At 41.2% G+C, this 15,417-nt stretch overlaps 2 protein-coding genes across 4 annotated transcripts in view; both read left to right on the forward strand.

Annotated features, from left to right (window-relative positions):
- Positions 1–15,417, forward strand: part of LOC126716548 (protein DETOXIFICATION 12-like) — a 138,021-nt gene that overhangs the window by 115,922 nt on the left and 6,682 nt on the right. The gene's annotated exons all lie outside the window — the stretch shown is intronic.
- The window catches only part of LOC126716626 (uncharacterized), a 29,311-nt gene continuing 29,112 nt past the window's right edge, over positions 15,219–15,417 (forward strand). The window contains exon 1 of one of the 2 annotated variants that reach the window (XM_050417556.1): positions 15,219–15,400. In XM_050417556.1, the coding sequence (XP_050273513.1) occupies positions 15,326–15,400 (75 nt within the window). In that variant the 5' untranslated portion in view covers positions 15,219–15,325. The remainder of the gene's footprint in view (positions 15,401–15,417) is intronic. The other variant, XM_050417545.1, reaches the window with a different exon arrangement.

The raw sequence follows: 15,417 nt of genomic DNA on the forward strand, positions 1-15,417 counted from the left end.
AATATTTTTTTTAGAAAACTAAAGACAGAAATATTGATAGTGAACTTCTTATTTTGTATTACAACTTTGGTTTTTTTTTTTTTTTTTTTTTTCAAGTGCAAAAATTTTTATTTCCAAACAAGAATATTTCTAAATAGATCCTAATTAATAGCCTTCCATATAAGAAATCTAATTTGACTAAAAAAAACTATTAAAAACTTAAAACAAGAGTATAAAAAAACTATTAAAAACTCAAAACAACGGTATAAAATCTATTCTAGAAAATTCTAAAAATGACAACAATAACAAAAACAATTTCCATAACTTTCTAAGCTTAAGGTAAGATAGAGTTGTTTTTCATAAAATTTTAGTGGAAAACAACTTTATCTCACGTCAAACTATACAAAGGAAGTTGAGAGATATTTTTCCTTTAAATCATTTTTTTTCTTTTTCTTTTTTTTTTTGAGAAACGACATTGTGGTGCTTTAAATTACGCAATACCAGCTAAATCAGCATGGTAAGAAGACAATACATCGGATGGAACATCTTCCATCCATATTACACAATTTGTCAAATTCACTGCTAACTTAGCCAAACTGTGTGCAACTGTGTTGCCCTCTCTCTTAGTGTGAGAGTTGGACAATTTTGAAAAACCAGTAGATAAAGTTAAGGAGTCCTGCATCAATAAACCAAACGGATCTAAAACAGAGGTTTTTGATTTCAAAGCCATCATCACTACTTGAGAGTCTCCTTCTAGTACCGCGTCTGCTATACCTAACTCTCTAGCAAACTCAAGAGCTTTGCTAGCAGCCAGAGCTTCAAGCTCTACCGGCCGGAGCTGTTGAGGAATCCAAGTGGCCATAGATGCAATAACGAGACCCTTCCTGTCCCGAATAATAACACCAATACCAGAGCTCTTTTCCTCGGCAAAAATGGCATCATCGAAATTTATTTTCATCATTTCTTGGACTGGAGGTTTCCATCATGTTCTTCTCGCCAGTCTACTCGGAGCTGGAGCCATTTTCAGCGCCTTAAATTCTGCCCAGTTGTCGTGAGCCCACTGTGAAATGAGGTTCAGAGGTCGATGGGCTGACTGAGTCCGTGACTGGTTTCTCTGATGCCAGATGGACCAAACGGTGAATGCGAACAGTGCTGGGTTCCTTTGATGATCGAAAATCCAGACCATGAGCTCACTGAAACTTGCAAAGTCTTGTTAGTTCCGGAAATTCCATGAATTCCTCGTACCCCAAACGCCGTCCGACATTTTGCAACTCCACACCGCGTGTACAGTGTCTTCATTTTCTGCCTTGCAACGATCACAACATTACTCTGAAATAATTCTCCTCCGGAATAGATTGCACTTCGAAGGGAGTGAATTATGGCAAGCCCTCCAAATTAAGTTTCTAACTTTATTTGGACATTCAAGAGCCCAAATCTTCTTCCAAAGCCCTTTCTCATGATCTTGCTGCACAACCACCTGATGACTAACTTCATCTTCCTTCAAAAACCGATATCCCGTCTTACAACTATACCTCCCATCATTCTCCAACGACCAAAATAAAGAGTCTTCCGTATCTTTTCTAGTCAACGGAATATTCTTAATTTTTCAGCTTCTTGTGAAGCAAAAATTCCATCTATCATCGCAGCGTTCCACTTTCTAGTTTCCTCATCAATTAAACAATCCACTGTGGCATCTTCCATTGTTTCCACCATTGGGGATAGCACCTTAGTTGGGTGTTTTCGGGGCAGCCAATGGTGTTGCCAGATTTTTATGGATTTTCCATTTCCTACCCCCCAACAAGCACCATCTAGGATAACATCTTGACCATGTAGTATACTCTTCCAAGCATAAGATCCCGAACTTGTTTCTTTAGCTTCTAAAAGAGAATGATTAGGAAAGAACTTTGCCTTGAAAACTTTGTAGAAGAGAGTTTCCTTGTTATGCAAAAGCCGCCATGCTTGTTTCGCCAAAAGGGCGTCATTAAAATGAGTCAAGTCGCAAAAACCCATACCACCCACCATTTTGGATTTAGTCAATTCACTCCAACAGATCCAATGAATTTTCCTCCTATTCCCCCTTTGCCCCCACCAAAATTTCCTTATCATCATTTCAATGTCGTCACAAAGCCCCAATGGCAATTTGAAACATCCCATCGCATAAGTAGGGATGGCTTGGATCACAAATTTGACTAAAACCTCTCTCCCGGCTTGTGAAACCAATTTTCCCTCCCATCCTTGGAGTTTTCACCAAACTCTCTCTTTTATATAATTGAAGCTAGCCTTTTTTCCCATTCCTACAAAGGATGGAAGCCCCAAATATTTCTCATAAGACTTCACTTCTTGAACTTGGAGGAGATTCTTTATGCTTGATTTTGCTTCATCTGTGGTGGATTTGCTAAAGAAGATTGCGGTCTTGTCTTTGTTTATTTTGTGCCCTGACCAAGACTCATATTCACCCAAAATCTTCAACACATTATTGCAATCCTCAGAAATAAACCTACAGAAAAGCAAGCTATCATCTGCAAAAAACAAGTGGGTTAGCTTAGGGCCACGTTTGCACAAGGAAAAGCCCTTAATGTTCCCATTCCTCGCTGAATGTTTAATAAGAGCATGAAGGCCTTCCATACATAAAAGAAACAGGAAAGGAGAAAGGGGGTCTCCTTGTCTAATTCCTCTCTTAGGATAGATCATCCCAGTTGGTTCACCATTCACCATGATAGAATACGACACAGTCTTCACACAACTCATCATGAGAGCGACCCATCTAGCACAAAAACCCATTTTCTCCATAAGCCTCTCCAAATACACCCGCTCTACCCGATCATAGGCTTTACTCATGTCTAACTTGATAGCCATAAACTCATGTTTTCCTGAATTATGATTCTTCATATGATGAAGGGTTTCAAATGCAACCATAATATTTTCTGAAATGAGTCTTTCTTTAGCAAAGGCAGATTGATGTTCAGAAATTAGGGAAGGTAAAAATTTCTTCAACCTATTTGCTAGGACCTTAGAATAGATCTTATATAGGACATTGCACAAACTAATAGGTCGAAATTCAGACATATGTTCAGGATTAGCTATCTTAGGAATGAGAGTAATGAGTGTATGGTTAATGGGTTCGGGTAGAATACCTGAATTCAGCCATGAGAGAATGGCTGAGGTAACATCATGCTGCATTGTCGACCAAAAGTGTTGATAGAACAACGGTGGCATACCATCAGGACCTGGAGCTTTTAGAGGTACCATCTGATTCAAGGCTTCCTTCACTTCAATTTCTAAAAATTCCTTCATCAACTCCTCATTCATCTCCTCAGTCACCATGCATGGAATTTTCTCAAGAGAATCAGCTTCAAGGATCGGATTGGAGGTGGAAAAAAGTTCTTTGTAGTAATTCTCCATCACATGCCCAATTTCCTTGTGTTCAGTCAACCAAGCTCCATTTTGGTCTCTTATACCTCTGATCAAATTCTTCCTAAATCTCTTTGTAGCCCTACTGTGAAAGAAGGTTGTATTGTTGTCACCTTTGCTTAACCACAATACCCTAAACCTTTGGCACCACATCCTTGATTCCCGATCTTGTAACAAATTAATCTCCATTCTTATGCTCCTAACCCAAGTATTGTTCCCACTCACCATAGCTTCATTCTCGGCCAAAACAAGTAGGTTCTTTTTTATCTCTAAGTACCTTCTCACATGCCCAAAATTGTGTTTATTCCACCATGTTAATTCTCGTTCACAATTAGCCACTTTTTCAAAGAATGGCTATGCTTGGATTTGGATCCCTTGTACTGCTCCAAACTTCCTCAACCATATCCCCACAAGTTGGATCTGATAACCACATTTCTTCGAATCTGAAACATCTCTTCTTTCTAGGTTCAGGCATACCCGACAAATTGATCAGTAAAGGAGAGTGATCCGATGACATACAATTGAGGTGATGCACCCTAGTTCCTGGAAATTTCTAGAACCAAGAGTTAGTAGCCATACATCGATCCAATCTAATTCTTATGGAATGCCCATCCATATAATGTTTTGCCCACGTGAATTTAGGTCCCATATAACCCAAATCCATGAATTGACATTCATCGATCACATCACGAAAAAGCTACATTTGATTATGATCTCTAGGAGCCCCACCCCATTTTTCCTCTTGGCAGACTATTTCATTAAAATCACCACCACAAATCCAAGAGATATTCATTCTAACCTTTAAACTTCTCAATCTGCTCCATGCTTCATTCCTCCTATGGGTTTCGAGCTCTCCATAAAAGCCAGTGAAACGCCATGCATTTTCAGTGTTCCCATTGATGATCGTATCAATAAAATACCTGTGGGAATCAACCACCTCAATGTTGATAGAATTTTTCCAAAATAATACTAATCCACCACCTCTATTCAACCTTGGAACCACCCATTTCTTGTCAAAATTAATCTTGCTCAAAGTACGATCTAGCCTTGCTTCATTTGCCCATGTTTCGGCTATAAACACGACAGAGGGATCTTTTGCCTGTATTAAACTAACAAGCTCATTCTCTGTACGTGAGTTCCCAAGCCCTCGATAGTTCCATAATAATAGACTCATTGCTTCTGGCAGGGCTGATTGCCAGCCTCTGCCAATATCTTATTTTTTGTTGCACCCCCCTGTGAAACCCTTCTTTTTTTAGGTAACTCAGTTTGGTTTGTTTCCCTATCTCCACTTCTTTTTCCTCCCACTGCTTCATACATACCAATATCTCCTGTTGCCCCTACTCTATTAATCCTTTTCCAAACCCCTTCAGTGTACTCGTGCTTGACAAGGGAGCATGGTAACTCTGCCAAAGGTACTCTTGGAGCTGAGGACAAATTGGTTACGTGACTTGGTGGACATGGCATGCTAGCTTCATTAATTGTATGCTGACCCCCTAGATTTTCCTTTTCCATGTTAACACCTAGGCTAGCTGCCATAGGGTCTTTTGAATCATACTTGTTTATTTCCTCATCTAGCTCCCCTATTACTTCTTCAAAAGTCTTCCCTGACACCTTTTCCTCAGCTGACCCAGCCTGTTGTAGCATCATGTCATCCTTGATTCCCTCCTTTTTTGATAGCTTCTTGTCCTCTACTAGACCGGCCTGTTGTACCAACCCTTCAACACCAAAACCAGCCTGCTGTAGCTGCTTTTCCTCACCTAAACCAACATGCTTTATTACCTTTTTCTCCAATGCCAACTTTAAATCATGCTTTTGGACCTCCAGAAAAACCGGATCCATGCTTCCAACGTTGGAGACTTCAACATTTTCCTTTTCGGGCCTACCTATCTCTGTTGCCTGTGTGCTTGTTCGGACCACCACCACAGGCTTGTTCTTCACCGTTTCAAGCTTTTCTTTTGCCGCCTCAGCCTTTTTTCTAGCAAAGAAACCGGGCACCTTAACAACATACTTCCGGTTTGGCACAAATGATACTGCCTTAAGCCATGGGCCGAACTGCTTGGATTCAGCTAAGAGACTTCCTTCACTTTCAACACAAAGATAGCAATCTTGATCATCATGCATCAAACACCCACACCAGAAGCACAGGTTTGGGAGCCTCTCATATTTGAAGTTCACCCAAAGCTCCTTACCACTATCAAGTGATACCACTCGTCCCCTACTCAATGGTTGAGATATATCTATACTAACCCGGACTCGCATGAAGTTATCTCCCTCTGCTTTTGCTTCATCAACCCCTGTGTTCACCTTGCCGATAGCTTCACATAGCTGTTCAGCTATTCTTTTAGTCCGAAATCTGACTAGAAGATCGTGTACTTTCACCCAAAAAGTGACCTTACTAAACTCCATGTCACAAACGTCCATTTCCTTACTATACCGTTGCAGAACCATTAACCGTTTGTCAAAGCTCCAAGGCTCTGCTACTATGACTTTCTCCATCTCACTCTTATCATCAAATGAAAATAGAACCACATGATCATTTTCCTTTTTGATCTTCAAGCCATTTTTCAAATCTCCAGAGTGGAGTGAAAGTTTTGGCTATAGCATCTATGTTGAGAGCTCTCTTAGTCAAGAACTTAGCTGCTAAAATAAACTCCGTCTTAGCCTGTTCCTCCTTTATGCGAAAGTTTGATCCTTCACATTCCGAGAGGGTTAGGTTATTCCAATTTTTTGTGAGTTCCTCCATCCTAATCTACTATCTGTTTCCCAAAATCCCCTGAAAAAGAACCAACAAAGCCTTCAGATAACTTGTTACCTTAAGGGACAATAACACCTTCAAGTGAAGGGACACCTATTCTACTCTCTAGGGGAGAATGGAAGAAACCACTCTTCACTAGCAAAGAGAAACCCTTTTTTTACCAGACTTAAGTTGATCTCTTTTGATCGGTCTTCGATAATCTTTTTTTTTTTTTTCTGATATTACCAAACATAAGAAAATGCAAAAAACCTATCTTCATGTAAGGTTTTCTATCAAAACAAAACCAAGTGTAACTTCATTTCCAATCAAAAATATTTTATGTTTAATAGATCCTAATAGTAGCCTTCCATATAAGAATTCTAATTTGAAAATTACTATATATTCCTCCAATGACCTTGGATGACATTTTACATCATACTCCTTCATTTGTAAAGAACTCATACTCGAGTTGACATTTCTAGAATTGAAATCTTCTATACTAAGAGAACAAATATCTTTATACTCCAATCCCTTTTGTCTTCTTTTTCATACTTGCAACCCATTAAGTGAACTAACAAAGCAATTTTATATTCTTTTTCAATAGTTTTCGAGGCAATTGAAAAAATCAATGTATTGTATAACTTTTTTTTTTTTTTTTTAAGAATACTATTTTGTATAACTTAAATGTATTGTATTGTTTACCCAAAAAAATATAAATAAAATAAAAGTATTGTATTACTCTGTTGTTCACAACAATTTGATTATCGGCTTATTGGTCATGGTTGTACTATTTGATTTGATTTCAAATTGATCTTCTTCAATTGTCTCCACATTCTTGAGTCAGGATCTTTTCTATGAATCTATAATAGGATTTTTATTAATTTTCTTTCGAACCTTCATCTTTTCTTCTCTAACTTTTGTATAATCTTTAAGCAAGATATTCTCTTTATCACATAATTATTCAACTTGTGCCTCTTGTTCTTATCCTTCAAAATCACCTTTTTCCCATCCTCTTGTTTTGAAGCTTCTTTAATTTCAAATTTTGGCTTCACATACTCAACCTCCAAAAATGTATCTTCCTTTGATATGTGAAAGATATAACTCAAACTGTTAATCCCCAAATATGAATTGTGGGGCCAGGGAACTTATGATCCGGCCCACACTCTACTAGGGCCCAAGGCCCGTGCCGAGGAGGGTATTTGCTGAGGACGAATAGAGAAAGGCTGAAATGCCGGGGGCACAGCCGAGGACGACCCTATCCTCGGCACTCCAAGACTTCAAAGGGAAGAGCAACATCTCGTTGAAGGCTGCCCCCAAAAAGTCCCCTGAAGGAGAGGCGAGTAGAATGGGACCTATGTGGGGGTACGGTGCGAAACTGGTTCAAGGTAAATACGTCCCCTCCGCATTAAATGCACCCGCCAACGTCCTAACCATATTAATGAGAAAAGACGCCTGAGCAGGGTGACTTCGATCATCGCAACTAACAAAAAGTAAGGGGAGGCAGCTGATGGGATGGGTACTGAAGTAGGCACCTGCCCGATCAACAAGTGGAGGGCTAAGATCAACCAAGAAGGGCTATATAATGTGAAGGTTGATGCACCAAGAAGAGGGCTAGGAAAAAAGGCCAAGAACCAGAGCCTCCCAAACCGCCTCAAGGAGAAAGACTCCTCAAGCGAACACGGTTTAATTCTGTATAAACACCTCAACTAACCACTGTCCGGTGACCGAGGCCCAGCCTTTCAAACTCACGCTCTACAAATGATACTGTTTGGGCTTTTTTACGTGCGAACCCAGTATCATTTTGGGTCATTACAAATTGAGTCCTTACAATTGGCGCCGTCTGTGGGGAAGGCTTGTGTGTTGGCACAGGCGGTAGGTTGAGACAATCCCCTTGTCATTTCCAACAGCCGGTTGTAGTGTTCTAGCGTAAAGTTCCACTAGGGGCTACGTTTCTTCACTAAGGGCTGCGCTTCATAGCGTCAGCAACACGGATGGTTCTAGGGGCTTGGCCGAGGAGGTAATCCCCCTAAACTAAGGTCCCACGCCACAGCCGAGGGGTTATTCCCCCAACTACTTAAAAAATCGAGTTTTGGACAGAACCTAGGTATTGCATGGTCCTCGGACTCAAACCTATGGGGAAACCAACTACTTAAAAAATCGAGTTTTGGACAGAACCAAGGTATTGCATGGTCCTCAGACTCAAACCTATGGAGAAACCAACTACTTAAACAATCGAGTTTTTGACAGAACCAAGGTATTGCATGGTCCTCGGACTCAAACCTATGGGGAAACCAACTACTTAAAAATCGAGTTTTGGACAGAACCAAGGTATTGCATGGTCCTCGGACTCAAACCTATGGGAAAACCAACTACTTAAAAAATCGAGTTTTGGACAGAACTAAGGTATTGCATGGTCCTCGAACTCAAACCTATGGGGAAACCAACTACTTAAAAAATCGAGTTTTGAACAGAACCAAGGTATTGCATGGTCCTCGGACTCAAACCTATGGGGAAACCAACTACTTAAAAAATTGAGTTTTGGACAGAACCAAGGTATTGCATGGTCCTTGGACTCAAACTTATGGAGAAACCAACTACTTAAAAAATCGAGTTTTGGACAGAACCAAGGTATTGCATGGTCCTCGGACTCAAACCTATGGGGAAACCAACTACTTAAAAAATCAAGTTTTGGACAGAACCAAGGTATTGCATGGTCCTCGGACCAAACCCTATGGGGAAACCAACTACTTAAAAAATCGAGTTTTGGACAAAACCAAGGTATTGCATGGTCCTCGGACTCAAACCTATGGGGAAACCAACTACTTAAAAAATCGAGTTTTGGACAGAACCAAGGTATTGCATGGTCCTCGGACTCAAATCTATATGGAAACCAACTACTTAAAAACTGAGTTTTAGACAGAACCAAGGTATTGCATGGTCCTCAGACTCAAACCTATGAGGAAGCCAACTACTTCAAGGAAATCTGGATACTAAGTGGGACCTAAACAGTACACGTGACATCTCGGATGATGCCTATATCTCCATTGAATGAGGTTCAGACATGAGTTCAAGGCTCTATAGGTGCGGGTAAGCTAACGTTCCGAAACATGATTCTAAATATATCGCATGCACAACCATTCATACATGTTAAGATAATTAGTTCAAAAATCATAAACAATAGTAAGTATCGACGAGGGCAACTAACAAGTAACCAAAAGGAAAGAGGAAGAAAAGAATTTCATATAGGTGTTCAACAGGTTCAAACTACCAGTAGACTACAAAGTTTTCAAAATAAAAAAGAAACTAGTTAGTCATTAAACTAAAAACAAATACGGAGGCTGGCCGGGGTTTCTACTTCTTCAATTCTGTGTCGGCCACATCCTGGGAAGGCAGAACAGGACCAGCTTCGACGCCCTGGAGGACAGTCCCTTCTGGGGAAGACTGAGTAGGGTCGATGTTGGTACTCTTGGGGACCACAGCGAGGGGAATTGCCTGCAGGGGCTGGGCAAGTATGGCTGGCTCTTCGGCATCAGGGATCTGAGCGCTGATTATCGGCTCGGTATCCTCTTTGGGTACCTCGGGATCCATACGCTCAGACGCTTCTATCACCTCATGAAACTCTCCCCCTTTAAGCGGCTCGCCAGGAGAGGCGCCGACCTGTTCAGCTTCTGACTAAGTGACTCCTCCCTCATGTTGGTCACTCACAGCTTCGGAGCTGGTGGAGGCGGCCTCACGGATGGCTGTAGGGTAGAATATGCTCTCCGCTTTCCACAAATCAGACGAAGCATCCACCCCAGCTCGCTTTAAGGCCTCTTCCCAAACCTATGAGCAGTATAGCCTGCATACTCCGGGAATTTGGGCTTTAAGGGAGGCTTGGGTTTCAGCTACCGCCGCGTTGTAACCCTCATCCTCAGCCGTTTCCTTGGCAGCCTCAGCCTCGTTTCTGGCAAACTCAGCCTCCCGCTTGGCCTTTATGGCTTCGTCCCGGGCATACTCCGCCACGCCTTTATCATTCTCTGCCAAGATCAGTCTCTTCTTTAAATCACTGATCTGTTCCTTGGCTATTCGCAACTGATCCTCGGCTTCGAGTAGACGTTTTATCTGTTCCTCGGCCTGTTTTTGAGCACCCTCTAAACCTGCCGAGGCACTATCTCTTTCTCGGATAGCCTCCTTTAAGGCATCCTTAGCCTTTGCGAGGTCGTCCTCGGAAGCTTTGAGAGTCCGTGAGGCGTCTAGGTGTTTGGAGCGTTCATTCTCAGTGGCCTTACTCTGCTTGTTAACTTCCTCCTCCATTCTATATGTGGCCTGGAGAGCCTGTCAAGTAAGGAAAATACATTGTGAATGACAAAACAGGGAGCAAGAATTAATAAAGTTTTAAGTTTCAAGAGCCTTACCATTCCCAAGTACCTCTTCGTACTGAGGAAAACCTCCTGCATCCTCATTTTCTTCAACTCATCCATATCATTGGGAAGCAGCATAGTTCGCCGTAAGGCGTCAGCCACATAACCCCCCTCGCCATCTCCAAGGTCCCTCATGGATGCGGTTTCCAGCAATGGCCCCCCGTGGAGTATTGGGGCAGGAAGCCAAGCGCTTGGGCGGATTGGGCTTCGGCCTCTTTACCCTTGCTTTGGATCCCAATCTTCAATTGCTTCACGCGCGGGGCTTCATCCCTCTCCTTGGAAGATTGGGATTTTCCCCCATCCATGGCTTCCTTACCCTTGGGACTCCTCTTCCTCTTTGAGTCAGTGGGCCCCAGCCGAGGAGGCAGAGCTGATTGGGGAGGAGCAAGAAGTTTGGGGCGGGGAGATTGTGGCTGCGACTTTATGGAGGATGACCTAGTCTGGATGGTCTGGGGCTGAGGTGGTGGAGACGGAGCACTGGATTGCGGTGTTCCTTGCGCACCCTTCCCCGGTTGACCCTCGAGGAGGTCAAATAAGCTGGTCGGGGGTTTTCTTTTAAGTCCCATCCCGGTTTGGGAAGATGTGCCTACTGATGACAATTCCGCCTCGGACAAGGCCGGGTCACTTATATCACCAGAAGGATCCTCGGATTGGTCGACTAGGTCAAATACCCCAAATCCCTCCTCGGATTGATCTAACTCGCCTTCGTCCTCCGCTACTTGATGAGATGAGGAGTGGTCCACCAGTGGGATGCCCTCTGGGATAGATGACCCTTCGGAGATTAAAAACCCTGATTCGACCACGGTAATTTTTGGAAGCCGAGGACGGCTGGCGCTGATCACGTGCCTGGGGTCGGCAAATGACTTCTGAAGGGGAGCGTACCCTAAGATTTTGTGAGCGGCTCGGACTTGACCATCTCCGTCATTTACGAAAACTGCCGCTTGAAGAACAGTCTCCAAGTCCACCCAGTTAACTAAGTGAAAGTGCTGGTGAAAAGCGTGTGGATCTGCAAAAAAAAAAAAAAAAAAAAAAAAAAAAAAAAAAAAAAAAACACATGCGCATGGTTAGTTACCGAACCACATCAAATTAGAATAGCGCAAAGGGTCGGCGCCCTTCCATTCCCTATACCCCACCTGATTCTCCTTCTACCATAGGGCACGGATCGCCATCATGCCATTCACCGAAGACGATAAGGAAATCCTTGTTTAATCCCTTGTTGGAATCAGGGAGGTATTGAATTAGTCAAACCCTCTCGTCTCTTGTCTTCATATAATAGGATTTTCCCTTCAAATTTTGGAGATTATAGCACCAATTCATGTCGTGGTGGGTCAATCTTAGCCCCATCTTTTCGTTTAAGGCATCCACACAACCCAGAATCCTAAACATGTTGCCGGTGCACTGGGTGGGGGCTAATCGGAAGTGCCTGAGGTAACCCTTTGTGACCGGCCCCATAAGGATTCTCATACCCCCCTCTACGAAGGCGAGGACAGGAATTACCACCTCGCCCGTTCCCCTCAGATAGTACCACTCCCTCATCTTACAGTGCCTCAGACTCACGTTGGGAGGAATCCTGTAATCGGCGATGAACTTTTTCATCGCCTCCTCAGTATCGACTAATTTCCTCAGTCTCAATTTAACCATTTCTACGATTTACTAAACAAACTCAACCAACGACGGGAGAAGAAAGGGAACCAGAGAAAAATAAACCCAGAAAAGAAAAAGCACGAGTTAATGAAGGCAGGCAACTTACAGAAAAGAGGAAAGACGCTTCGGACAGGCTTTTTGTGCTGGAGATAGACTTGAGTTCGGACGAAAGTTCAGATGAACCCAGGGTATACGCGCTAGAACTCTTAAGTGCAAAACTGAAGAGACAAATCCGTTCCAAAAATCATTTATGCTTCCTATTGAGAGTAACTGCACGAATTTTCCCGCCCATAAAGGCCAAGGAATCCCCACCGTTAGATCTCCATCATGCCGTAGAACGTGGGAAACACAGAGCTGCCCACATTTAATGAGGCCACGCTTCACCTTCCAAAGTCTCCAGGAACGTGTCTCGGGCAGACGAAAAGTCTCGGGAACCGATAGGTGATAAGGATTGACAGGCATTGACAGATGTCTGATGTCATCAAAACCCTCCTATCCGTCCGAGGAGCCAGATAGCAGGATTTTGAGGGGCTATTGTGGGGCTAGGGAACTTATGATCCGGTCCACACTCTACTAGGGCCCAGGGCCTGTGCCGAGGAGGGTATTTAACGAGGACGAACAGAGAAAGGCCGAAATGCCGGAGGCACAGCTGAGAACGACCCTGTCCTCGACACACCAAGACTTCAAAGGGAAGAGCAACATCTCGTTAAAGGCTGCCCCCAAAAAGTCCCCTGAAGGAGAGGCGAGTAGAATGGGACCCACGTGGGGGTACGGTGCGAAATTGGTTCAAGGTAAATACGTCCCCTCCGCATTAAATGCACCCGCCAACATCCTAACCATATTAATGAGAAAAGACGCCTGAGTAAGGTGACTTCGATCATCGCGACTAACAAAAAGCAAGGGGAGGCAGCTGATGGGACGGGTACTGAAGTAGGCACCTGCCCGATCAACAAGTGGAGGGCTAAGATCAACCAAGAAAGGTTATATAATGTGAAGGTTGATGCGCCAAGAAGAGGGCTGGGAAAAAAGGCCAAGAACCAGAGCCTCTCAAACTGCCTCAAGGAGAAAGACTCCTCGAGCAAACACGGTTTAATTCTGTATAAACACCTCGACTAACCACTGTCCGGTGATCGAGGCCCAGCCTTTCAAACCCACGCTCTACAAATGATATTATTTGGGCCTTTTTACGTGCGAACCCAGTATCATTTTGGGTCGTTACAAATTGAGTCCTTACATGAATTTAGATGCTTAAACTCGTAACTTATATGATGCAAAATCTCATAATAATCACAATAGACAAAGAAATCTTTTTCTTTTTCTTTTTTTTTTTCTTTTTTTCTTTTTTTCCTTTTTCATTATTAGTCAAGAACAAATTTCACACTTATCTCAACACACTATCATCTTGAATGCAATCCCACCATTTGGCCGTATCACTCTCTAACTTATATGAAACAAATTTTACTTTTTCTTCTTCAGATACCTCTGCTCAATAATTAAAATAATCTTCCAAATCAAGAATTCAGTCAACAAATAACATTTATGCATTATTTTATTTTAAAAAATTGTTGTATCTAAGAACGCATCTACAAATAGCCGCCTCAAGGTAGATCTCCAGTACAATTTTTCTTATTACTTCCACAATTCTTATTGGTGTAAATCCTTTTACCAACAAAAATAAATAAATATAAATACCATTTTAACTTTAATCATAGGAAGAGAATGGTTAGTGCACGACTAGATCATGAAACAGTTTGAATACTCAAGGTAGAGCTTTGGATCTATCACCAAAAAAATAAAAAATAAAAAATAAAAAGAAGAAGAAGAAGAAGGTAGAGATTTTTTTTTTTTTTTTCCATCTATAAAATAGAAAACATGAGAATGAAATTTTATTGTTAGTGAACTTATTTTCTTTTTAAAATTTATAGCTAATTTAAAAGCTATAAAAAAAATAAATAAATAAAAACTTAATTTCCAACAAAATTTTTAAACAGATCTTAATTATTAACCTTGCATACAAGAACACTAATTTAATTCAAAAAATACTCATAAACTCTCTTAAATAAGAAAATAAAATTCTATACTTCTATACATAAAAATTCCAAAAACTATAGGCTCCGTTTGGGAGTTTATAAGGGAATTGAATAGAATGGAATGGAATGATTATAAGGGAATGGAAATGAATGAAATGGAATGAACTAAATTTAAGTAAGGGAAAGGAATGGAAAAGAATGGAATGGAATGGAATTAAGTAACCTTGTTTGGATGTTTTAAAATAAAGGAATGGAAAGGAATGAAAATGAATGGAATGTAACTAATCTTGTTTGGGAGCAACATGGAGGGAATGGAATGGAATCATTTTCTGATAATATTACTATTAGACCCCTATTTTAAAATAAAGAGCTGAATATATAGGGGTATTTTGGGAGTTTTAGTAAAAAAATCATTAAATCTAATTTCATTCCCTCCCATTTCTCACAATTTTGGGGGGAATGAAAATTTGAGATTTTAAGGGAATAGAGAGGAATGAGTGTTCCCTCCTATCCATTCCATTCCCTCCCACTTAAACTCCCAAACAAGGGAATGAGCTTTCCATTCCCTCCATTAAAACTCCCAAACAAGGGAATGGAAGAATATTCTAAAATGATTCTTTTCATTCATTTCCATTCCATTCCATTCCCTCCTCCCAAACGAGGCCTAAGAAATTCTTCCAATGATCGTATAAGATATCCTGCAACACTTTCTACTCGTAGATTAAAAATAATAATAATAATTAAAAAATCAAAAGAAAAAGTCTTGAAAAATCCATTGATTCTTTATTTTAAATAAATAAATTCCTTCAACTTCACAAGTGACAATACAATTAATTTTAAAAAAATCTGCCCCTCAAATTTTCTTTTTTTTTTTAAAAAAAAAAAATCTGTTTTTGAACTGAAAAGCAGATATATAATTTTTAATATATATATTAACCGAACCCTATTTATATATATTTTTTAAAATTTGTTTTTGTAACATACTACAAATTACAATACAAAGCGGCAATACGGCGGCGGTTCAGACACAACAATCAAAACCCCAAAACCCCTGGCCATCAAAAGCTCTGACAATCTTCAGGCTCTTACCCACAGCACCAACATTGGTTCACCAGAAAAAGAAAAAGATGGGCAGAGCTGAGAAAGAGCAACTGAACAAAACCCTGAATTCCTACCTCAACACCATCCATGAAACCTTACAGGTTTGCTATCTATAATC

Source organism: Quercus robur, chromosome 1, assembly GCF_932294415.1.
Source record: "Quercus robur chromosome 1, dhQueRobu3.1, whole genome shotgun sequence".
NCBI classification, from domain to species: Eukaryota; Viridiplantae; Streptophyta; class Magnoliopsida; order Fagales; family Fagaceae; genus Quercus; species Quercus robur.